Source organism: Eleginops maclovinus, chromosome 11 (genome assembly GCF_036324505.1).
Source record: "Eleginops maclovinus isolate JMC-PN-2008 ecotype Puerto Natales chromosome 11, JC_Emac_rtc_rv5, whole genome shotgun sequence".
NCBI classification, from domain to species: Eukaryota; Metazoa; Chordata; class Actinopteri; order Perciformes; family Eleginopidae; genus Eleginops; species Eleginops maclovinus.
In genome coordinates this window covers 12,876,161-12,902,056 of record NC_086359.1, presented here as the reverse complement: position 1 = coordinate 12,902,056, position 25,896 = coordinate 12,876,161, and the positions used below count along the sequence as shown (strand labels likewise).

The 25,896-nt window shown below is 38.7% G+C and overlaps 3 protein-coding genes across 4 annotated transcripts; all 3 read left to right on the top strand.

The window, feature by feature from the left end:
• The first annotated feature begins 338 nt into the window (after positions 1–338).
• On the top strand, positions 339–4,131 carry camlg (calcium modulating ligand). Its single transcript, XM_063895221.1, has 4 exons — positions 339–656; positions 1,527–1,990; positions 2,418–2,483; positions 2,991–4,131. Exons 1-4 carry the CDS (start codon positions 503–505, stop codon positions 3,180–3,182), a joined length of 876 nt encoding a protein of 291 aa, XP_063751291.1. The 5' UTR covers positions 339–502; the 3' UTR covers positions 3,183–4,131.
• Positions 4,132–5,304: 1,173 nt separating this feature from the next.
• On the top strand, positions 5,305–19,017 carry ddx46 (DEAD (Asp-Glu-Ala-Asp) box polypeptide 46). The gene is made up of 23 exons (XM_063895220.1): positions 5,305–5,425; positions 6,453–6,617; positions 7,426–7,548; positions 7,654–7,741; positions 7,838–8,006; positions 8,158–8,399; positions 8,624–8,737; positions 9,009–9,174; positions 9,361–9,481; positions 9,724–9,899; positions 10,481–10,602; positions 11,416–11,494; positions 13,091–13,173; positions 14,281–14,445; positions 14,639–14,801; positions 15,155–15,348; positions 15,524–15,661; positions 15,781–15,930; positions 16,108–16,335; positions 17,006–17,224; positions 17,986–18,130; positions 18,317–18,390; positions 18,523–19,017. The coding sequence occupies exons 1-23, from the start codon at positions 5,409–5,411 to the stop codon at positions 18,568–18,570; spliced, it is 3,189 nt and encodes a 1,062-aa protein (XP_063751290.1). The 5' UTR covers positions 5,305–5,408; the 3' UTR covers positions 18,571–19,017.
• Positions 19,018–19,365: 348 nt separating this feature from the next.
• Positions 19,366–25,862, top strand: c11h5orf24 (chromosome 11 C5orf24 homolog). Of its 2 annotated transcripts, none has more exons than XM_063895007.1 (2): positions 19,366–19,595; positions 21,158–25,862. In XM_063895007.1, exon 2 carries the CDS (start codon positions 21,161–21,163, stop codon positions 21,764–21,766), a length of 606 nt encoding a protein of 201 aa, XP_063751077.1. In that variant the 5' UTR covers positions 19,366–19,595; positions 21,158–21,160; the 3' UTR covers positions 21,767–25,862. The 2 variants fall into 2 exon arrangements, with proteins under 2 accessions (XP_063751077.1, XP_063751076.1); XM_063895006.1 differs by having other exon boundaries at positions 19,372–19,595; positions 21,155–25,862.
• Positions 25,863–25,896: the final 34 nt, after the last annotated feature.

Genomic DNA, 25,896 nt, shown 5'->3' with positions numbered 1-25,896 from the left:
TAAAATGCTAAAGCAAGGGGAGAGTGCAGGCAAAAGGAAAAATGATGAACTTGGTTTCTAATTCTGATGGTTATGTTTCTCCACTTAAATTAGCAACATTTGATTCTGGTAAAATGCATCAAATTGGGTAGAGAGCAGGGCTAAACACACAAAGTTTAGGATTTGAAATTAGAGCAACATTGTCCTACCTATGAACAATTCTGCAGTAAATAAAGTATTACCATTTGAAGTACTGTATTCTCAAATGTGTATAATACATCACTGACAGAAAGTAACCATAAGCCTCATTGAACGGTTAAGACTCACGTTTCCTGCAAGTCAGCGTTGAGGGCGTCATAACCATCGATGTTGACGTCATCATTGTGCGTCGTTTCTCCAGATAACGCTCTGCGGGCTCACTTCCTAACGCATACCGTTTAATTCATACATCAGGGACGTGTTGTGTCGCATTTTAATCCCTTTTTTTTGTATGTAAAGTGAGTACAGTTTGTAGTCGACCCACATGGAGTCCATCGGGGCCAGCGAGGCGGAGACAGCAGGCACTGTGTCAGCGGCGCAGAGGAGGGCAGAGATCCGGAGGAGAAAACTGCTCATGAATTCAGAAGATAGGATGAACAGAATCACAGGTTTCACTAAAATCGAGACTGAAAACAAAGGTTTGTTTGTTGTGAAGGATTCAGTTTACATTACAATGCTGTCAGAAGAGTCATGACTATCACCTGCTCCCTCTCACACTGCTGGTTAAAGCTACAGTCAGCTAATTACCATTGTCCACATTTCAGTATATTCACTATAAACACTGGTAGATTAAAGAGTTACTTTTATTGACTTGAATATTTGCATTTTGTGTAGCTTTATAATTCATCTCAGAGTAATATTTTCATTTTCCCCTGAATATATATGAACAATGCATTATACATTGTACACACATGAAATGATTCACACCAAGGTACGCAGACAAAAAGAAAAGGGAATTTTAAAAATTAATTCCTATCTGCTCAAAATATTTGCATCATTTTGCCAGATTGATCTAGTTTTTGTGAGAAGTGTCGAAAACCTTGGGTCAGTCCACTTCCTCCTATGGATGTGGAATTTGTCCATTAATAAAATTAACTGCACACACTTTTCTTTTTCTATCACGTCACCTTCAAAATATATAAAAGCGCCCTTATCTTCAGGTTGTTTTGTCTACCATGTTTCACTTATTGAATAATGTTAAACATATGATCAAAACATTCTGGTAAACATACATTAAAGGGGTCTCAGTTTAAGTAACTTTTGCTGATTGCATTAGTTATTTTGTATTTTTTTACCCTTCTTTTCCAATGAAAACCACATATCCCGAGAGTGGCTATAAGACAACCAGACTTGTATATTAGAAGAGTACAATATTAAAAATGATCTCACACAGAAAAAAACATATTTATATTAACACCAGATAATGTTTGTCATTCCCCTTGATAACTCATTTGAACAACTTTTTGTTTCTGCACTAGTTAAATCTGATGTTTGTCTAATATCCTCAGCTGGAGCACTCCGGCGTCCAACAGAGCCTCGCTTCCACCTCGATCTCGACAGGACAGAGCCCTGGTCATCATCCTCATCTTCCCCAAGACCATCCCCTTTCCTGCCAGAGGCTTCGGGGCTTGTCAGCCGTTCCCGAGGTGCCACCCCCGAGAGGAGGGGGTCACCTCTGCCGGACTGCAATGAGCTAATGGGAGGCCCTCTGGAAGACGACATAGGAGGGATTCGACCTAAACCCAGGGGGGAGCGGGTATCAGACGACCTCAGTGGCTCCCCACGCAGAGGCCTCCAGAAGTATCTGTCCCGTTTTGACGATGCCATGAAACTGCGCGGTCAGCTGGCCAATGAGAAGCCGGCCCAAAATGGAGGGTCTGAAGCAGAGGAGTTCGATCCCTTCATTGTCTTCCGTCTCATCGGCAGCATCCTCCTTGCTGTTTTTGTCAGGGTTTTTGTCTGCAATTTTCTGGTGAGTCTTTTGGCTGTATCAATTGTGTTAACTATGACAACTGTGAGAGTGACCCATTGGTTATTTGGCATTCTGCAGCTGTAGTAGGCATGATTTTATTCCCATTATTGGGCCAAATTCCATAATAACTTTTTTGGGAGAATGTAAGAAAAAAAGAAAAAAAGCCTTCATCCTGCAGCTCTCCGCTCTGTCCTAAGTCCCTTAAACCAGGTATCACAGGTATGTTTCTCTATCCCTGAACACCCAAACTTTAAACCATACTTGTACGTTTTTTCTCAAGCCTAATAAAAATATCAGGATTAGAATATGTTTATTTGTCTCACAGAGGGGAAACATTTGTTACAGCAAGTAAAGAGCCAAAGACAGCTATAGTAGTGCACCTGAATACCAGGAAAATAACATTGTTTTGTGTATTTTTTCATTCTAGTCAATATTTGCTCCATTTCTGACACTCGAACTTGCCTACATGGGGTTGTCCAAATACTTTCCAAAGGTGAGTTGGTATTACATATTTTGGAATTGCTTTCCCATTGTTAGTGTATAGCATATGAAACGAGTGATTTCCTGGATACAGATTCTTATATTTTAAGCCATGTTTTTGAAGAACTGAAACTAAAAAAATTGAATATAAAGGTAAAGGTCCCATTATTGGTTAAGTCATATTTATGATTAATGTTTCCCTTTTTTATTTTTGGGAATTCATTGTTTCTCACAAAGACACACCAGGCTGCTGGCAGTAACTTCTTTGAGGTTTGAAGAATACCAGTGGAGACTGGTTGACTCAGGGAAGTCCTTGCCATAGCAAATAAATATTCCAGTTACTCCCTGTAAAACCATGGATCGATTTTCCTTTAAACAAACAAAGTGGATAAATTATAACGAGGAATTTTATGCTTAGATGCTGTTGTTTAGTCATATTTTTACCAGTATTCTGTTTCATGTGAATGAACTTTCTAACTATGTTTTGAAAGATATTGTTATTATACGCCTGTTCATTCAGGTAGATAAAAAGCCCCAGACCACTGTGCTGACCGCCGCCCTGTTGCTGTCCGGTATCCCCGCTGAGGTCATCAACCGCTCGATGGACACCTACAGGAGGATGGGGGACGTTTTTGCTGACCTCTGCATTTACTTCTTCACCTTCATCCTCTCACACGAGATCCTGCTGCTCATTGGTTCAGAGACTCCCTGATGGACCATGGGGAACTTAACAACCCTGTCCCCCTTCTTGTTATCACCTCCCTCTATCTCCCATAGCAACATTGCATGGTCATTTATTTTGGCTGACGCGGCTCTTGTTTTCAGCAGTCTACAAAGGAGTCCTTACTGCCTTATGATCAGGGTTGCACATGCGACCAGAGTCCAGTGTTTGTTACAGATCGTCAGCTCATATCTGCTCCGGAATGAACCTGCAAAACAGGAAGACGTCATGTGTTTGCTTTAGAAAAGATGTTCTGTGGCATTTATCGTGCTGAGGAATATCTATTTGTCAGGTCTAAGTAATGTTTTCATTTGGATCTGTCATCCAGTGTTCAGAAGGAACTCCCGAAGCAATCAAAACAAGTTCTTTCTTTGTCTAACATTTACAAGAAGCATTTAGTCCTTGAATTTGTAGTGTATTATTTTGCACGGCTATAGGAGCTTAAAACGCAGTAAACTTCATTCAATATAATAATACTGTGGCTGAGGGGAATGTTTATGGTTTTACTGGACAGTACTGCCGCTGAAAATGTATTTGGGGCAGTTGGTTGCATATTTGTGTTGAGTAATTCTGGTGATGTGTCCTGCTTTGCTTTGTTTGAGTCTCATGCATACATACTTCATATACAGTATATACTCTCTACTACTACGTTTGTGCTGTAATTTCTTCTCCATAATTTAATTCATCCAAATTATTTATTAATGTGAATTTATTTTTTCATGTAGATGAATTGGTGTGATTTTTCCTATGACTTGTCAGACCTACTTGATTGTTTTTGATAATGTTTACAGAATAACTGTTTGTAGTGGCTCTCACAATATGTTACTTCAGTAACAAATTCAGTGTTACAATATAACATGGTAATACATCTCTAATTAAAGACATATGCAGGAATGACTAACCGGACAATTCAAACCAAATAAATACTACTTGTGTGATATATGCTATTTTGACTCTCGCTTTCTTTCTTTTATTTATTGAGTTAAGTTATGGCAATGTATAGGCAATGATACAGTATTATTGTTGCACATTTCAGAATAAAGGGTCTTAGGACAAAGGGTGTCATATTAACACCAAAGTATCCCTAAAGACAAATTTGGGATTTGTAATATTTGGGTATATAAATATCATTGACTTTAAATCCTTGAAAAGCCCCCCAAAAATGTGATGGTAGATTAGGAACAGACCAAATGATAAAAACTGAAACCCAATCAAAAGGTTAGAGTAATTTCTGAGTTAATGTACAATGGATAACATTAAACAGTCTATGTAATCTTCACTTTTTATTCTTGTAAATGCAGCAGAGAAAAAAAGAATGCTTACCTCTGATATTAATGAAGAGAATATATAACTGTTAAGAATGATATATACTTTTAATTCATTGTCTTAGCACAAAGACATTGACAATGGAAACTGTGAACAAATGAAAATAATTGCATCAATAATTATATTCCAATAATGCTGTATCAACCGTTCTGACATTGGGAGCTGTGATGAAAACATTTTTTACTTTTTGTAATTTAAGTACATTTCGATGCCAATATCTTTATACATTATGTTTAATCACATTTTGAGTAGCATTTTTCTAAATTGTGGTATTGCTACTTATTTACATGCAAGATGTGCTTTTGCCTGTGCTTATGTGCAGTCATTGTGCTCATGTGTTTTTCTGTGCTTACTGTATATACGTGTTCTTCTATGTTTTCTTTTAACGCCATCAACTGCTAGGGACTGCAGAGGAAAATTGGCCTCTATGGCTTGATCTGGCACATTTACATGATGGACGCAAGTGTTCATGATCGTTAATGAGCATTGTCCCTTCTTAAATAAATATATACAAAATATATGTAAACAGTTTGTAAAGCACTAGTGATGTAGGCTATAAAATAATTGAGTGGGAAAATTAATTCCTAACTAATTCCAGGACCACCCTTCTGCAATATCACATCAAAAGAGGTGTTTGTTGATATGTCTCTAATAGAAATGTTATTTAAAAAGAAAATATTTGGCAACACTGTGTTGTTTCAGGGCAGTGTTGTAGTGCTGGCCTCCCACCACGCGGGGGCGCACCACGCGGCTCACAGCCCGAGTTTTTGAAGTTAGCGCTGTCGCAGTTTACTAACGTGGTGCTTCAAAAGACACAAACAACGGTCCACGGCACCAAGTCTGTGGAGTCATTTCACTTTTTTTTACAAGACATAACCTCTTGAAAGAGTGATGGGACGTGAGTCGAGGTATGTTAGAAATATCAGGTTAATTTGGTGCTACAATCTCCATGGTGACTAACTCCCTTGGCCGTTAAAAACGTTGTATTGTTGATTAGCATGCTAGCTAAAACACCTCTATGTTAATTCAGCTCAACCGAGAGTTCATCATGTCCTGGTGGGATATGAATTAAAATGTGTTTTCTTAAGCCTCCTGTCATGTTCGGGTCAAATCTCACCACTACGAATTACTACTTTCAGTAATGATATATATTGTATTTTACATTGAATTGACCCAAGGCCTTATGATATCCTCCACAGTAGGCATTTACAATTAGTGAATTTGAACATTAAAAAAAATACTTTCATTTAATTTCATTCTATTTTGTGTACTTTAGACAACTTTGAAACACATATGATGTTCCAGGTCAAAAGTGACCTCCATTGGAAATGAATGGGCAACCACAGATCATGTTCGTCCACCAAATCGACATAATGTTAATTTTGTAATAGCCTACATTTTGAGTGTCTATTCTTATTTTTTAGTATGAATTTTTATTTTAAGAAATGATTTGATTAAAAGGCATACTTAAAATAATAAACACTAAGATACATCAAGTTAAACTGTAAGGATTAGCTTACACATAATGGGTACAACATTAATACTATACATCTTACCACCTGGTCATTTGAAGTGTGTTCTATAACTCACCCATTTTCCCATCTTTAATCAAAGATATGAACTTGGATTCTGATTCTCACTATTTACTAGATGTTTCCATTGTGAGTTAATAAGTTATTACATTTAAAACAAGTTCTTTGTATTCATTGCAGTAACTCATGTCAACCAGTAGTTTGAGACATTATGTATAGCTGAAAAGGCTATTCAATACAATTAGGTGGTGATTGATGATTTTTGTGTTGACGGAAGAGCATTTAAAACAGACTGGCCAAATTTGACACCAGAGTAAGGAGGAGAAGCGAACACGACAGCAGGGTTAATGTGTCCATCAAGTGGTCGCCAGTTAAAGTGAGTATTATGCTTTCTGGTCCTCAGACACTACAGGAAGCGTTCAGCGTCTCGGGGCCGCTCAGGCAGCCGATCAAAGAGTCGCTCCCCGGACAAACGCTCCAAGAAGGACGACCGGGATCGGAACAGGAGGGAGAGGTCCCGGAGCCGGGACCGCCGAAGGTCCCGGTCCAGAGACAGAAAACGACCCAGGTGTGTGTGTGTGTGTGCGTGTGTGTCCTACGTGTGTGTTTGTTGACAACATGTTGAAAATCTGAATCAGAATTGAGTTTATTGCCAGCTACGTGTACACATGCGTTAAGGGCTCATTGCATTGAAGGATTATTGTCTCAGAAAACACATAAAATGCAGGTCTCCTTGAAACCCAATTCATGCTGCAAGGTTTGTGCAGAATTCAAAAGCATTTTTATTTACATGGTTATATGTAAAAAGGTCATCAAGTTGCAACATAAGATAAGATGGACCTTTATTTATCCCTGTGGGAAAATTCAGGAGTTTAAAGCAGCAACAGAGTAAGAGTGAGAAACAGGACAGTACAGAGTCACAACAAGTGAAACGGTGATAATTTGAATGAGCATGTATACATATTTGAGTTTGGATTATTTAATGTATGTGTGCAGTCAAAGCATGGGTCACTGCTGGCAAAGACCACTTTATAATGGACCATATTCAACAGGTTCAATGAGCCCTTCTTTACAAGATGTAAAGAGCATATACTGGGAGCTTGTTGTAACTCAATGATTCCATGAGTTGCTTGTGCTCAATGCAGTTGAAATCATGAATACCTGTGTTGGGTTACAATCGTTAAATCAGTATCAAAGTTACAGTTTATGGTCTTAATTCGTTTGCATATGCTCTAAAAAAATTATCTGGTTTTATGGATTTATTTGAGATATTATAATGGACAAAGTGACAAAATGTTCTTTGAAGTGAAATAAATTAAATCTTTCTTCTTCTTGTGTGTTTTTTCTTTTATCATATGTTTGGCTTTGCTGTCCAGGCGCTCCAGGAGCAGAGAGAGGAGGAGGTCCAGAAGCAGAGACAGGAGGAGGTCAGGCAGCAGGACCCGTGCTCGGAGGTCCCGATCTGGTAGCCAAAGCAAGAGCAGGAGGCCTGATGAAAAGTAAGACTTCTTTCTTTTTTTAAAGAAACAAAAAACTTGTAAAGACATAACCGACAGCTCTGGTAACCAAAACCACACTGCTACTCTTTGCTGTCTTCCCTACAGGCCAAGGAGCAAAGAGAAAGACAACATCGATCCTTTATCCGACAAGAAAAAGATAAAAGAGGAGAAAGAGGATGAGAAGATTGAGGATGTAAGTTTCACATAGTCTGTTAATTGCTAACATCTTAAAGGACACTACCTTGTAGATGGGGCAGTGTTTTTGATCTTTCTTTGTGTCTCCATGCAGCAAGACTTTGACCAGAACAAGCTTGAGGAGGAGATGAGAAAGAGGAAGGAGCGTGTGGAGAAGTGGAGGGAGGAGCAGAGGAAGAAGGCCATAGAAAACATCGGGGAGATCAAGAAAGAGCTGGAGGAGATGAAGCAGGGCAAGAAGTGGAGCTTGGAGGACGACGAAGGTGAGCAAGCACCATTTAAGGATGACCAGCACAGTTAGACTGCACTAGATATTCAAGCAATCGATTGGAATACATTTAAAAGATTATATATTTATGTATAAGCTTGACCAGTAAACTTGAGCTTTAGCACCTCATTTACATTACTTGTCAGATGATGACGAGGATATGTCGGCTCCAATGGAGGGAGACGATGATGAAGATGGGGAGGAGAAGGGGGAGGATAAAGAGAAGGAGATAAAGGAGGAAATGAAAGAGGAGGGCGAGACGGAACAGGAGACCCCCATGGAGCAGCAGGATGAGGAGGATGATGTGGATCCTCTGGACGCCTACATGGAGGAGGTGAAACAGGAGGTGAAGAAGTTCAACATGGGATCCATGAAAGGAAATGATAAGGTGAGTTTTAAGTGGAAAATATGCATCATGTTAGCTTGGAGACGAGTTCTTCCATTTTTGATGTTGTAGAAAATGTGTTTTTATGTTAAAGGACATTTGTAGTAGCAGCTCTTTTGTTAAAGATGCTTTACGTAATGCATTGACTACCAGTGTTGGACGTCTAAGTTAATTTTTCTTTACTTTGATTTGCCAAATGGCTTGCTGTTTCTTTCCTCTTTCAACAGAAAGGAGGAACAATGTCAGTAACCAAAGTGGTGACAGTTATGAAAACCAAGAAAGGACCCAACACCCACAAGAAGAAGGGAGAGCTGATGGAGAATGACCAGGATGCTATGGAAGTAAGTTTTGTTTATTTTAGTAACACTTATTCATGGTGGTTTGGGAAGCTGGAAACACTTTGAAATGCTTTTCCTTTATCAGCTAAAAGAGCTCTTATTTTCCCAAAGCAACATTACTCTTCTCTCAGTTTTACATTGCATAAAGACGGAAACATTTTCACTGTTCCTGATTCAGACTCATCAGCCGAAAAAGTGTGACAATTGCATAAAGTTTCCTTTCAATGGTAAACACTATGCTAACTTACCGAAATTCTACCGTTGTATTTGACAGTACTCGTCAGAGGAGGAGGAGGTTGATCTGCAGACGGCTCTGACGGGCTTCCAGACCAAACAGAGGAAGGTTCTAGAGCCTGTTGATCACGGGAAGATTGAGTACGAGCCGTACCGCAAAAACTTCTATGTGGAGGTCCCTGAGCTCGCCAGAATGACTCCAGAAGGTTAGTGAACCGAACAAGGGGGATGGAGATTTTAGAGTAGCTCTTATCCCATAACTAAAAGGCAGTACTAGTGCAAGCTGATTCTATTAGTAAATAATCTGCAACACTACATATAGTATTTTGTGCCATACTTCAATACCTGTCTAACATTTTCTATTTGTCTGTTTTGTTTTTGAATCAATACAGAAGTGCACTTGTACAGGTTGGAACTGGAAGGCATTACATTCAAAGGGAAGGGCTGTCCCAAACCTATCAAGACCTGGGTGCAGTGTGGCGTGTCAATGAAGATCCTCAGTTCTATGAAGAAGTGAGTCTGACAGCATTCACATATGATGTGATCGACTAGGCAACGTTTTCTGACCAAATAAGTAATATGGCAAAAAATGGCCCAATCTGTGAATTTGCACAGAACATTTCCCATAAAAATATAACCTATCCTTTTCAATTAAGTCTGTAGTTTTTTTTAAAGTTTGAAAGGTTTACAGCTCAGATCTTTTGCCTGACCAGAAACCACTCATTTATGATGTTCTTTCTCACAAATGCCCACAGACAGGGCTACGATAAGCCCACTCCCATCCAGGCCCAGGCCATCCCTGCCATCATGTCGGGCCGCGACCTCATTGGCATCGCTAAGACCGGCAGCGGGAAAACCATCGCCTTCCTGCTGCCCATGTTCCGACACATCATGGACCAGAGGCCCCTGGAGGAGTCTGAGGGACCAATAGGTAAGGACGAGATCATTTGATACTTCCTTTATGCATCTATTTAACATGCCCGGTCCTTTTTCATATTGACCAAAAATTACAATTAAGAAAAATAAAAACTATGATTAAGGGAAGTGGAGTCATATTGATTTGAAAGAAGGGCAATGACGACTAAATGAGGACCCTTTCCACTTTGGAAGTGGCTGGCTGTTACGCCTCCATAGTAATTCTAATCTTCATTATTACAGTACTCTAATAATCGTTTGAGTCATTGTTTTCTCGGTAAATGTTCCTGGCAAATACTAGGGGGTGTGATAAGATATTGATACACTAAAGTCTTGCGATTTTATGTTTTATCATACTGTATTGATATCTAATTTCACATGAAGATATCTGTGGCAGACACAGTAGCTCAGATAGTCACAAGGCTCACATAGTTTTGATAAATGACATAACGAAATGGCGACATATAGCCTTGCATTCATAGTTTTAATATATCAAAATGTTAACCTTTGTATGATGAAGTGTGTTGTATTGCAAGAATATTGCCAAAACACAAGAAAAATATTCTTATCCTGCTTGTTTGTTTGTTTCCTTCTCAGCTGTAATCATGACTCCGACCAGAGAGTTGGCTCTGCAGATCACCAAGGAGTGTAAGAAGTTCTCCAAACAGCTGGGACTCAGGGTGGTGTGTGTTTATGGAGGCACAGGCATCAGTGAACAGGTATACATACATACATACATACATACATACATACATACATACATACATACATACATACATACACACACACACACACACACACACACACTAATGTTTCCTGTTAATGTTATTTCCCCACAGGCTTTAATTAGCTCATAGTTAACTCAGGTCAATCTAACACAGCAGTAGAGTCAAGGTTAATGCTGCACGATAATACACTATGTCAGTGTGAATGCAGGATTTGATAAAATGAAATGGCTTCATGCCTACATTAACAACACATGATTTTAGCTATGATTTCCCTCCTTTTTTGGAGCAGGTTAAATATTGTGATTGCTCTACAAGTCCAAATCCTGTAGTCTGAAATTTGTTTTGACAGGCAGTGATGACACTAACAACCGATAGCCAATCAGAGCATAATATATTAGGTAAAGGGAGGATCAGGGGCCGGAGACTGATTTATCTATTTTCTTTTAAACCTCTGCAGAACAGCTAATCCTTAGCTTCCCCCATATGCCCAAACATCTTCTCCTCCATATTCCGTCATTTCTTCTTTCATTCATTGCTACGAATAAGCATTAAAACTATTTTTCCCACTTCCTTCTACTAGTATTTGAATTTCTCTTAAACGCCAATGGCTGGATAACTGTTAATTGATTAATCGATTGATTTTAAATAACAAACTGATTAATGTGATCAAAATAGTAACTGGGAATTTGATGCAATAAATACCATAACACAGTCTGTATGAGAAATGGGAAAGCATTTTTTGTCAACTGTTGTATCAGATCTGCGAACGTTACACTAATACTGTAATTTGTTGTTGGCTTCCAGATTGCTGAGCTGAAGAGAGGAGCGGAGATCATCGTGTGCACCCCGGGAAGAATGATTGACATGTTGGGGGCCAACAGCGGTGAGTCCATTCCCCTCGACCCTCCCTTCTTTGTTCTTGTAGGATGTCACTGCAAATAAGCATTCATAATGCCGTGTGAGCCTTTTGTTAATTTCTTTGTATGAAATGAAATGTAACAATGTGATAAAGTACATAATTCCCCAAGTCAGTACCACTTACTAAACTGTTGACATTATTTGACCACCCTTGGGATCAGTCATATCTACCAGACAGTGATGTGTTTCCTGAAGATCAGGGCAAGTGCAGGTAGGTGGACCTGGTGCTGTCTCCGTGGTTCCTCCAACTCCGAGTCAGAGACCATCAAAATGTTTGATAAGTGTATTGAAACGTTGGTTTATCAGGATGTTTACTTATTAGGGCTGTCAATTTGATCTTTGATCGGCGGGTAGGCAGGAAGCTCAGTACACACTAACATTTTCCATTTACACACACTGTGCAACAATACAGTCCTTTGAAAATCAACTGTTGTGTGGCCAGAGCAGGTGATATAAAACTATTTGACAGCCCCTTTTATTTACATTCCAACTGATTGAAATAGTGCACTGCGTAGTGTCAGAGTATTGCGTTGGTAAATTCACTATTGTTTGTTCTTTGTCCAAACTCAGAGCCACACAGAACGCTCCGGCTGAAGGGCAGCCTTTCACAATTCCATTTTATCAACTAAATTTGATGAATTCATTTCGATTAATGAATTGTTTTTTTTAAACGGTTAAATTGACAGCCCTAGTGCTTATGTTATATTAAGAGTAGCCTGGATCCTCAAGCAGGGTTCTACAGAGTTGTTCTTTTGGTTTCGTTATACTCTAATTGTAATAAACAATATTAATTTAATCTTAAGACCACTTTCTGCCACTGCTATTTTGATACTTAAAAAGCATAAGAAATGAAGTTCACCCTTTCAGAGAGCACTGAGTTTCTTTCCCACTTGTAAATGTTAGGGATATTCACAATGGATAGTCATGTGAATACAAAATGAACATATTCTAAATAAATATAATTCATTATGTTATGTCACTAACTAGTCGAGCTTATGAGCCAATTAACAACACTGTAGAGCCCTGTGCAGCATTAGGCATTTGCATACAAATATAAAGAAATATTGGAAATGTGTTAAGAAAGCAGTTGTTGTAAAAACACGTTGTAATGGTGCATTTTCATATCTTCTCTGAGCCATGAATATTAAGGGTTTTTGTTGTTTCCACACATGCGCGGTAATCTGTAATATGTTTCCCTTGTAGGTGAAAAGGCGCTTGGTCAGATATTGGTTGGGGCTCCATCTCTTGTTTTGTATCTTGAGGCTGTTTTCTGACTTTTACAGGTCCCTCATGTCCCTGAGATGGTACGCAAGCCCAGAGAAAAACAATTTAAAAAAACCATATAAAAATATACATCAAATCCAACCCTGGCCAATTGAAACTAGTCCACAGAGGAATACGCTCAAGTTGTCATATTATGTGCCTTGTTTTTTTGCCAAGTAGTCTTACAATGATTGTAGATATGTTTAAGCTATATAAAAGGTAGAGTGGGTATGACAATGAGGACTGGCTTTTCTTAAAGTTGACTGTTTTCCTTGTGCTCATCTCCTTTGGCGTGTAGGTCGAGTCACCAACCTGCGCAGAGCTACGTATGTGGTGTTGGATGAAGCAGACAGGATGTTTGACATGGGCTTTGAGCCACAGGTGGGTCTTTCCATGATTTTATTGTTTATAGAGTTTATTTTGACCACAGTGCCTGAAGGTTAGCAGAATCAGGATTTTGTTCCTTGATAATTGTCCATATCATCAAAGGTGACTTGAAAAGCTTTTTAGATTGCTATAATACTAGAGAAATAAAAACAACAATTCAATTCAACAATATAGGTCTCAGATATACAAAACATGTCTCTGAAGGGTCTCTTGCATTTTAGCATGCCATAAACCCCTCTGTTTCGAAAGTGCTGATTCTGTGTCTGTAGCTTTAAATGCAAATGACCTGCCACTCCCCACGCCCCTCTGTGAGATTTGTTTGTTTAAGAAAACACAATGGTGCTCTAGGAGGAGATTCAGGTGTTAAAGTGGGCGTGTGTTACCTTGGCTGGTTATTGGCTAATGGTTGCACAACACAAAAAAACATTGTGACATCACAAAGTGGCCAAAATGTTTTCAGCTAATATTCAGACAGGGTTTGATATTTATAGATCAAGACAAAAAGAGAGAGACTCTTTTTACACAGTAGGGGACACCTCTTTATGTATAGAAGACATGAATAAGTTGATTTTGCATAATGGGTACCTTAAACAGGACAGGTTTATAATGTAAGACAGATTTATGATTACCTCTTTATTTATGTTTATTTTTTTTCACTTAAAAGCATAAGCATTCAAAAACAATGTCCTATTTTTGATGCAGTAAAATTATTTTTTCCTTTTACAAAGCATAAAGTAATTCCAGCATGCTTGAGTACCAGTCTTAAGCCTATTTTGGATCACTATCAGGAACATATTGTGAGTCATTATTTTTGGCCAGAACAATTGTGACATTACATTTTCCTTTTGTCCCGTGCCTAAGAGCAATTAGATGTATAATGGCACAAATACTTAAACGCGCACAAATTACAAAGTTAAATAGATACAAAAGTGGATAAAAAGAGACAATTATTTCCGATTATAAAACTGTAACAACATTGACTGTTTTTTGTTACTTTGGATTTCCCAGTAAAGCAGCGAAACATAGAATGAAAAACATTGAGCTCAAGAACGAGTCGACCGTTTTCCCTGACCTTCAGGTGTATTCTGGTTCCTCCACCAGGTGATGCGTATTATAGACAACGTGCGTCCAGACCGTCAGACGGTCATGTTCTCGGCCACCTTCCCCAGAGCCATGGAGGCACTTGCCCGTAGGATCCTGGCCAAACCCCTCGAGGTCCAGGTTGGAGGCCGAAGTGTCGTCTGCTCTGATGTGGAACAACATGTGGTAAAAAATCTTTCTCAGATTAAAAAAAACAAGATTAAATTGTATTACATTTTTCCGGTGTATTAACAAACACAATTTCTCTTTGGTTTTAGTTAGTTAGATTGCCCCTTTGTTTAAATGAATATTGGTATCTTGGTCCAAATCTGTCCTCTCAGCCATCCCTCTTTTTTTCCTTTTGTGTTCGTTTCTGTAGCTGGTGATTGAGGAGGACAAGAAGTTCCTGAAGCTTCTTGAGATTCTGGGTCACTACCAGGAGAAGGGCTCAGTCATCATCTTTGTGGACAAACAGGAGCATGCAGATTCTCTGCTGAAAGACCTGATGAAAGCCTCATACCCCTGCATGTCACTCCACGGAGGTGAGGGGGTCACTCATTACCACTTTGTGATGTTGGGATGCTTTTACAATTTGGATGAGTGGTGTCCTGTAGTAGTCTAGAATGTAAGATTTGTGTTAACTGTACAGAAATGTAAATGTATTTACATCTACAAGAGCACTCAGAGGCAGTTTCCTTGATTTAGTACTCTGTGAAAAATATGTACACTACATGCATTGTTAAGTATAGTGTGCTGCCAGCTAAATATGGCCAGTTTGTAAATGTATTAAGACTAAAACTCTACAGCTGCGAAGGGAGTGGTTTGATTCCTGCCATACCAAAACTGATGTCTAGTTTTTGTCTTTTTATTTATTTATTTCCTGGGGTCCTGTTAGGAATTGACCAGTACGACAGAGACAGCATCATCAACGACTTTAAGAACGGAGCCTGTCGTCTGATGGTGGCCACCTCTGTGGCAGCCAGAGGCCTGGACGTCAAGCAGCTGATCCTGGTGGTCAACTACAACTGTCCCAACCACTATGAGGACTACGTCCATAGGGCCGGACGCACAGGCCGTGCAGGCAACAAGGTCCGTTACTTGGGAATATGTTTGCATGATTTTTAGATGCATATTTAATAGCTTCTATCCTATGGAAGTGTGACGGAGCGGATCACAGAGTGACCGACTCCGCCACTGACAGCGGGCACCCTGTCACAGGAAGTTTACATCTTTTCACGTCTGTGCATTTTGTTCTTTCCTCTAGGGCTTCGCCTACACCTTCATCACAGACGATCAGGTTCGCTATGCGGGGGATATCATCAAAGCCTTGGAGCTGTCCGGCTCTCCTGTCCCACCTGAACTGGAGCAGCTTTGGGCTTCCTTTAAAGACCAACAGAAAGCGGTATGTTTAGAGAAAAGGGGATCTAATATGTTGAGTGTGAGTGTGTGGTGTCTCCATGTAAAAATTAAATCTACAATAATTCCTTTTTTTCTCTCTTCTTATTTTTGTCTTCCTTCCAGGAGGGTAAGACCATTAAGAGCAGCAGCGGCTTCTCAGGAAAAGGTTTCAAGTTTGATGAAACAGAACACGCCTTAGCGAATGAGAGAAAGAAGCTGCAGAAAGCTGCTCTTGGACTGCAGGACTCTGACGACGAGGATGGAGCCCTGGATGTGAGCAGTGATTGCATTTCCATGTTAAATTAAGATTTAAAATGGTTGTAGGATATCTATGTTCTTAATGGTATATCAAGGGTGCCGCCCGGCCAGTGAAAATTACAAAATGATATTGATTATTCATTTAATCCTTCCGACCCATCTCAATTTGTCTCCCCTGGTTCCCCTCCTCAGATTGAAGAGCAAATCGAGAGCATGTTTAACTCCAAGAAGCGGGTGAAGGACCTTTCTGCTCCCGGGGCGTCCGCCGGCTCTGCCGGATCAACGTCCTCCACAACGTCTGTCTCCGGAGGGCTGCCAGGCCTCGGCCCAACATCTGCTGGAAACATCCAGAAACTGGAGATGGCCAAGAGGCTGGCACTCAAGATCAACGCTCAGAAGAACCTGGGCGCCGAGGCTCAGGTACATGAGAGGAGATATGGAGAGGATTTTGTATCCGTAATGATCTGTAAATCTATAAATCCTCACCTGTTATACTTGGTGACTTTAAATGCAGTTGTGTGTCAGGCATAATGTTGGCCTTGTGTCAGATAGACACCAGAATTTAGACTAACGCTGTGCAAAAAATGCTCACTGATTGACATGTAAGTCTGGAATGTAAATCATCAAACTATTTCATTTGTTTTCATAAAAAAAAAGGATCCCATTGCAGTAAGTTAAGTAAATGATAAGTCACACAACTTGCATTATAAAAAAACCCATTACATTTGAAAAGTCCTGTTGTAATAAGAAAATGTCAACCTTATTTTTAACATGGAAGACGGCGATTACAAGCATTATAAATGTGTGTATTACTCAACTATAACTGCCCTGTAACTATATTTATATCACCGTATATATTACAAAGCTTATTGTTATTAATTACCGGGTTATCTGCTCTCTGGTTGTGGAACAAATGAGCCATAATCTTAATTAAAAGAGCCCTATGGTTTTGTTTCTATTCCTCTTAAACTGAAAACCTTCTATCTAATATTTTAATTCATTTTTGTAATCTCTGGTCTTTAAGTTGTATGTGTTGTGCCAAGATAAACGGTGTACCAAATGAACCCAAACTGGTTTTCTCTCCTTGCAGGATGTGATGCAGCAGGCCACCAATGCCATCCTGCGGGGCGGCACCATCATGACGCCCTCAGTGTCGGCAAAGACCATCGCAGAGCAGCTGGCGGAGAAGATCAATGCCAAGCTGAACTACACCCCCGTGGAGAAGCTGGAGGAGGAGCGGCAGGCGGCTGAACAGGCCGAGACCGTCAAGAGATACGAAGAGGAGCTGGAGATCAATGACTTCCCTCAGGTATGCAGCACAGAGAGAGTTGGAACTAAAACATTCAGCAGATTCCTAACTTATTCTGGAATTTTTCACACGCTACAGTGGGTTTAAACTATACTACGGGATGAGGTTCAGGAAGTTTCGATGGCTGTGGTCACAATAAACCTTGTCTTGTTGGTGCTTAGAAGCAGCGGATAAGGAATAAAAATATACACTCTGGAAGCAGTTTTCTTTGAATGTCCGATGACTTCATCAAATATTTATCTTTTATTGTCACAGGCATTTTTTAAAATATGTTTCAATCTTACTTTCTCAGAATGTCATTAAATGTTTACAGTTTAAATACATTAAACTGTAAAGGCTAAGGCTAGAATATTATTTATTAAGTATTTAAGACAACAACAAAAAATCCTAGCTAACCTGCTTCGTTGGGATGTGTGATTCAATCTTCTTTTCCCAGTTTAGCAATGCTCACTTTATACCACACTTAGATCAGTAAAAACAGTCGTCTCCCATGACAAAAAATCTCTACAGAGTCAACTTAGTCAGAAAATCTTGTGTACATGAAGGACCCCATTGATCAACATAAAAGCAGGTGGCTGTTTTTTTATTTCAGGACCTTTTTCAATGTCAAGCTTTGTTTTGGTAGCAATTATTTCAGAATCAAAATAGTATTTTTAATTCTGATATATTTGTATTCTGTTTTCTACTTTGATGGAAGCTGGTACAAATAAGGACAGAATCTAGCTAAAAGACCTTTAAAAATGTTCCTTGTTCTACCGCAGACGGCCAGGTGGAAGGTGACGTCTAAGGAAGCTCTGCAGAGGATCGGTGAATACTCTGAGGCTGCCATCACCATCAGAGGAACATATTTCCCTCCAGGCAAAGAGCCCAAGGAGGGAGAACGCAAGATCTACCTGGCTATTGAAAGTATGTGTCAGGGAAATCTTTTACAAATGTTCGATGCACTCTTTAAGAACAGTACTTTCCCAATGGGGCTATACTCTTTTTTTTAGCATCCTTTAAGCTATCCCTGGGTTCTTGGAATTCACTCCTATTTTATTGTGTTTAATACAACTTTATATACTTTTTAATAAAGAAGAATTTTTTTTATAGGTGCAAATGAAATGGCCGTGCAGAAAGCCAAAACGGAGATCACGCGGTTAATCAAGGAGGAGCTCATCAGATTAGTAAGTATCATTTGCTTGTTTCAGAAATCAATAACATTAGATCTTTGGAGTATGAAACATGGGCAGGGAAGGTTGTATTTTAGTCAATATCTCTAAAAGATGTTACATGATTGTTTTTGTTCTTCTTTCCAGCAAAATTCTTACCAGCCGACGAGCAAAGGCCGCTACAAAGTGTTGTAGAGAAGAATCAAAGGCTCGCAGGAGGAGTTTCCATCTGTCAACAATCCCCTGTCTTCTCACCGTGTTTGACAAATATTTTAGTCTAAATTTTTAATAATGTTCCCTTGAAATACCTAAGTTTACTGGATGGTTTTGTTTTATTATTCATAATTGTCCCCTTCCTCTCTGCTTCAGCTGAGATTCATGTGATTTTACACCTACAGACCAGAAAAAAACTAATGTCTGATGCAGATTTGACCTCCAGTGTCATTGTACCATCACAATCTCCAAAATGTCTTTTTAAATGTAAGACACACTTTCTTTAAATGTAATTTTTTGAGGGGGGGGTCAGATGATTCACCCTGTTGTATGTACAAGCAACATCGTACCAATAGTCTTTATCAAGGAATAGCCAGATGAAATATGTTTTTACTTTTCTGCACAATAAAACAATGTGTTGCAAATGAATTACATTTGTCCAGCTGTTTGCATTAACAAATCTGCTGTTGTCCTGCCTACTATTTTAATTATTCAGTCGCCTCTCCTTTGTATATTATTCATCAGCAGTAGAGTGCTGTTTGATAAGCAATGGAACTGGATTATGTCTCATTTTAAGGACATTAACATAAAATGTTCTTCTTTTTTTAAATAGGATTTTTAGCTTTATTGGAAGCAATGAACTGTTTTGTGTAATTTGTAAGTAAAAACAGTGTTTGGATGGGAAATTGGTTCAGCAGGGGAAGGAGACGAACCCCCAGTAAGTACTCTGCGCATGCTCAGACTGCACTCCCGTCTTATTAAATTTTAATGGAAAATGGCTGCGTTTCTTATCCAAACCTCTGGAGCTGGGCAATAAAAAAAAAAACGGTTTGCAAAACGGGGCATCTCGTTAGGGTTCACAACGAAACAATCCAATGTGGAGATTTTACGCCGACGTGCTGTGCTGAGAAGATATTTGGGGGAAATGCATCGACTCACGCTTTGAAGGATGAAAGATCATTTTTCTCCTTAACCCTTTCTGCACCAACATCTGAGAAACAATCGAGGTACAGTCACATTATCGTTAGTGTTGCGGGCAGGAGGGTGTACTTTTTTAATGGATATTTATCCTAGATGCAAGCTGTCGGATCCCATATCTGCGCACTTTTCTTTGTTTACGCTAATGTTAAACCCTTTAGTGAAAACCGAGGCTGAATTAAGCCTTGGTGTTGTAACGTGACAGGGAGAGGATGAGCTTTTGTCGTTAGAGATGCGGAATATGTGCATATTTTTGTGAATGAATATTACTACTGTTGGTGATAGTAAAGCTCACACCTCCTCGCATCCTGTGTCCCCTGCAGAAATCTCCTCCCCAGCAGCCTTCAAGTATTTATTGCCTCATAGTTTGTTATGAACACGAATTGCTAGCCACAAAAATGTGATATGGTCATACTATAAACTCATTGAAATAACAACATTATTGTGTATATGCTTCTTAAAGAGAAAGTATTCCTTTCACTGCCCCTTTATAAGGAGATCAGAGGTCAGCTCCAGCTGGCTATCAGGCAGGGGTGGAAGAAGTATCTTGTACTGAAGTAAAAGTAGAAGTACCAGAGTGTAGGAATACTCTGTTACAAGTGAAAGTCCTGCATTCAAAAATGTTACTCAAGTACTGTCAGCTAAATCTACTTTAAGTACCACAAGTAAAAGTACTCATAATGCAGATTGGCCATTTCATAATAATATATTTTGATATACAACCATTTAGTCTTCATCCTTGAATTTATCTCTCGTAAGACTGAAAAACAAAGCTTGAAAACATTTCAGATAAAAACAATTATCACCTTTGTCTGTTTTGTTTAAGTTACCTTATAGTAATTGTGTATTTGGCTCATTGTTGCCTCTAGTGGCTTTCTGCTTTAAGGCTTTGTGCACCACAATAAAGCTTCTTTAGACTAGGTTTAGTTCAGCCTCAAACACAAGATATATAAAGGGTAAAAGTAGCTCAGCCTTAAATGTGAGATAACTTATGCATTATAGTGGAATTGAAGATGTTTGGCTGTTTCTTTACATGCTGTCGTTGATTTAACTTTATTTAACAGCGCTGACTCCACAGAGAGATATAATTACTTTAGTCTGTGAGTGATAGTAAGTCTTAAAACACATGAAGATAATCATTCTAAAAATATCCAAATCAATTAAAATATATCTTAAAAATGATTAAGAGTGCAGAGAAAAATGAATCAATTAAGATATTTAAAATCAACAATAACTCTCTATTTTAGTGCTTCTCGAAAATAAAACAAGGATAGTGGAACGGCTGCCATACATGCAGATATTGAATTTTAATACAAATTTGGAGTGGTCTCTTAATTTTGTCCACAGCTGTATTGTTAGCGGCTTAAAATGTCCATGTGTTTCATTTCCTTTTTTGAACACCAAAAAAGTCAGGTTTTACGTTACAAACAATATCCAGGCAAATTGTCCCAAACTCTATGTAATTGATACCATTTCTTAAATTTTGATTATTGTAGAGTTTATCAAGACAAGTCTTGTTAAATCTAACTTGCCTTCAGCTGTAGGAACCCTAACGATTACGCTGTTGCGACGTTTTCTCACCCCCCAGCAGAAGATGATGCGCCAGGTGACAACCAGTGACTTCTGCATGAACAGCAGGCCGTCATGCCTCGCTGAGGATGGCCACCACCCCTCCTCCCACTTTGACTTGTGCACCCAGGCCAACAAGTTCTACCCTCCTCCGCTTCCATCAGCCCTTCAGATGACACTGGCTCCCATGGTCTTACCCGCCCAGAGCCACAAACCCATGGTGTGCCAGAGACAGGAAGTGCTCGGGGACTTGCCTGGAAAAGTACCCGGCATTAAAACCACTGATCCAGCACCAGATGACAAGAAGAAGAACAAGGCTGCCGGGAAGAGTGGCAGACGTGGGAGGCCCTTGGGAACCACCAAGCTAGCCGGGTACAGAACCAGCACAGGGCGACCCCTCGGTACTACCCGAGCTGCGGGGTTCAAGACGAGCCCAGGACGGCCGCTGGGGACAACCAGAGCGGCAGGGTACAAGGTCAGCCCGGGTCGGCCTCCTGGCAGCATCAAGGGCCTCTCTCGCCTCAACAAACTAGCCTATAGCACCTGCAGCGGAGCGGCTTTCCCCTATCCGCTTCCACACAAGGAAATCCTCTGTGAACCTTCCTGCAAAGAGAAGACAGCTAACGAGTAAAGTCTAAAATCTGTTTTACTCACCTTCTGTCGGTTCAAACAGAGAAGCATGTGTACAGGTCTTCTTGCCAGACAATGGGGGAGATTGCAACCCTTCCCGGTCTACTGAGCGGATTTTTTTTGATTATTTGTGTATGTGTCATCTGTGTGCCTGCCACCTGATATAATACTGTTAGTTTTTCAGTGCTACTGCTGGAGATCTATAGTGAGCGGAAGGTTTCATTACACCTTGGAAAAAAAGTAAAAACACATGTTCATTTAGCAGGGGGCAACTGTAGTAATAGGTCATGACAAGTTCAGTATTTAGCGTGCTTTATGTAGCCTTTAAACATCATTAAATAATGAATTTACGTACAGTATGTTATAACTGTTATCATTTTTTAATATTTTATTATTAATTATACAAATTAGACTGTCCTGAGAGGATTGTGAGCTGCATATGTGTAAAACATGTTGGGCCGCTTTAGGGCACAAAACAAGGACACATTTTACTACTGTATGTTCATCACACTATATCTGATTTCCATTTAAGCTGATGTTGGGAATTAACTCTTGTTTTTTATTTGCAATCACATGCAAAGTAAGAAAGGAGGAGGAAGAGGGACAAGTAGCAACATAGAAGGAAGGTTTTTCTGAAATGTGGTCTTTAATTTCAAAAGCAAAATGCTTTATTTATCACTTATTATGTGTTACATTTGTAAAAAGGAGGAATCTATCATCAGAGTAACAGTCGGTGGTCAAGTGCCTTGCTCAGTGGCACTTAGAAGACAGATGTATAGATAAACCTCCACGCTATTTGCTATGGAACAATGGAATCCAATAAAACAAACTGTAATTGTAAAAAAAAAGTCTTTTGTGGATTGAAATCAGGTCTGATCAAGATTAAGTTAACAAAAATATTAAGAGGCACTTGTTTTGAACTTTTGATATCTGACTGTTTTTCATTTTCGTTTCTACGGACACATTTCGTTTTATTATCCAAAAGAAATCCATTTTGCCACATTGCCATTATTTGTAATACATTGATTTTGTGGTTACTGTACAAACTTGAGGGATACAAACTTAGCTAACATGCGCAATTTAAATAAAAAAATGTTTATATATATACATGCTTTAAGGTCCCATTCATCCCAAGAAAATTAGCAGATTGATATTCAAAATATCTTATCTGTAACATGAATGTGTGGCTGAATGCACTGACTGAGACTAATATGGTAGTGACATTGTAGTTATAAAATGTATTTACTGAAATTATCATAAAGAAAACCATTTATTTGATGTAATACGTGTGTGTTACCAACCCCAACTAAAGCCTCAAATATAGTCTTGCTCACATGAACAGCAAAATAATGAAGATACATTTTTTATTTGGGTTTTAATCATAGACTGTATGGTTTTAATGCTGAATCATAAACAAAGGAGACCATCACTGATGATCCTCTGCTGTCTCTGTTCTATGTTTTTACACTGTGAGCCGCCAGATTTTATTTGGTGGTGAATCTGCAGACAGGTGGTGCTGTTATTACAGTTATTACAGAAGCAGGGGTTGGAAAAATCGCTTCCATTACATTCATTGCCTTTGATAAATATGAAGAGAAAAGAACAACTAATAGCCACATTGTGGATCAAATTACAATCATGGTCTCCTTTGCAGTGATCACTGTACAAGACTTTAGTTTTACTATTTGGATGACATCATTTCCACATTGTAAATCATCCTTTCAAGTTTTAATTTTAACCATGAGGAGGTCAAATGGTGTCTTTTCTTTTATTATGTTGTCTAAGGTACAATACCATACTGTAGATCACTTGAGTCCGACTGTTTGGGAAGCTGGTGTTTTAATGAAATGCTAAAATGTTTAATAATTAAGGCTGACTGAAAAGGTGCAGTAGTTTTATTGATTACATTTTTGTCATTTTACAAGATGCTTAATGCACGGTAAATACAAAGTCAATAATATTCAGATAAAATATGGCTGAATATGTGCATCTCCGCACACTGTCTTTTTATTAGAAATGTAAAACTTTGCCCTGATGAACATTCAGTTTTTGATAGTGGTATAATGGCATTTTAAATCCTGAGAGTTTAGAAACAGTAAAGATTTCACTGAGTTGCTCCCTCATGGTGAAATATGAAATTGTTGAATTTGGTGCAATAATCTGTTGTATGTATGTATTGTACTGTGGAAACTTTGATACTATCACTTTCTTATAGTCGTTGTATTTTTATACTTGTGTACAAGGCCTTCTCTCACCTGTTTTCTTGATGTGTGTAGTGTTACTGAAATGTCACATACAAACATCCTTTTCACACTCCTACCAAAGATTATGATGTTACCTAGTAGGCTTTTACTCTATTTGATTAAAAAAATATTCCAACATCTCACAAAATAACCTTAGCATGTATGTTACTGTGTAAAATGTAAATGAAAAAGCACTTGGAGACCACTATCTCTTTAAAGGATAGTATGATTGTTTGAATGAGTAAAAATACTTTAAATTGCATTTAAAGGTGTCAAAAAGCCAGTTTATTAAATGCATTGTACATTGTTGTACATAGATAATGTAAACTTAGTTCCTCGCGACTAATCGTATTTATATAATCTGTTATTCAACTTTGACACTAGTTCTCTTTTAGTTATACTTCTAATGGAGCCACCTTGTATATTTTAATGATGGATTTTTGTTGAGCTGACACGAGGCCTGCCAGTTTTACATTCTTGAGTTGAACGTCTATTTTACAGTCTTTGTGTTGGATTAGTTATGTTTTTTTGTATTACTCATTTTGTTTTCAAGGCTTTTTGATGAATATGATGAGGGGGAGGCAAAAGGGATGCTGGCAGGATGCACTGTTTTCTGAACAATCCCTCTTTCACAGAAGACGTTTTGGACTGTCACAGTATAAAATTCACTGTCACCATTTCACTGCTTACTGAGACACTTGAATTAACAGTAAATGAGCAACACATAACTATTTTTTTCCTTACCAGGTCAAATGTCTGCTTTGAAAAAGGTCTTCATCTGTCCTGCTTCCTCTTTTAGGTAACAGTGTTAGCTTCCAGGAGGTGTTGCTGGTGGAACAGCAACAACACATTGCTGTAAATACATACAATCTTTCATCAGTAGATCTTGGTCCTTATTTTTATGTCAATTAATATTTCCAAAAATGTCTTCGGCTTTTGGAAAAGGCAGCTTGGAAGATCACTTATAAACAACAAAATTGCCTAGGTTAAAATTATCATTGTGAGCTGGATAATATGTACACCAAATCCTGTTTTTCAAGGTTGTGTTGGATTTTTCATCTTTTGTGTTAATGTGATTTTTAATTATTATTATTAATTTAACTTGGTACATATAAAGAATCCCCAGGAACATGATTAATCTCATTAGAAAGACTGATAAAAGAAAACTAATTGAGATACAATTGTTAATAGACTTCCTTTTCCAAAGAATGCCTGAACATCATAACACTTTTTTGTACTGTTGCCAGACTTCTAAAGAGGGAATACATTCACATGTTAACAGTGTACTGACGTAAGATTCTGTATTTCACAGCATGTACAAAGTCACCTCAGAGCACCCTGTGTACGTCTGTTTCACTGTGTAGCTTTGAGCTCTCATTTAAATGCTTTGCGATGAGGTGTAGGAACATACAGTATGTTTCTTGGGTTTTCTGTACCTTATGGACAGAATGGACATTTTGGATAAGGACTCTCTAAGGAGGACAACACAAATGGGATAAGAGAAGGATGTTTATCAAAGTTGGTAGACTCACTATTATGCCTAATTTATAGTAATTCCTGTCAAATTTAGCTGTAGGTTAAATCAGTGCACAGGAATTCATACTTTATTTTATATTTCCTTTTTCCTTTATTGTTTTTGGAGTGATTTACTCCTCTCACCATCTTCAGCAATAAAGCAACACATGGTATGTTGTCTGTAGATGATGATTTCCCAAAATCTTTACTCACATATCGAGTGTTTTTGAGACAATGTGAAGCCTGTAAAGCTTTCTATAATTCCGATTTTATTCCTGCATGATTGTTCTGGAATGTTCAAAGGTTGTGTAATAAATCAGAAAATAACACACTCTGAAATATTGTCTTGAAATGTTTTCCTTTGCAAAAGAAC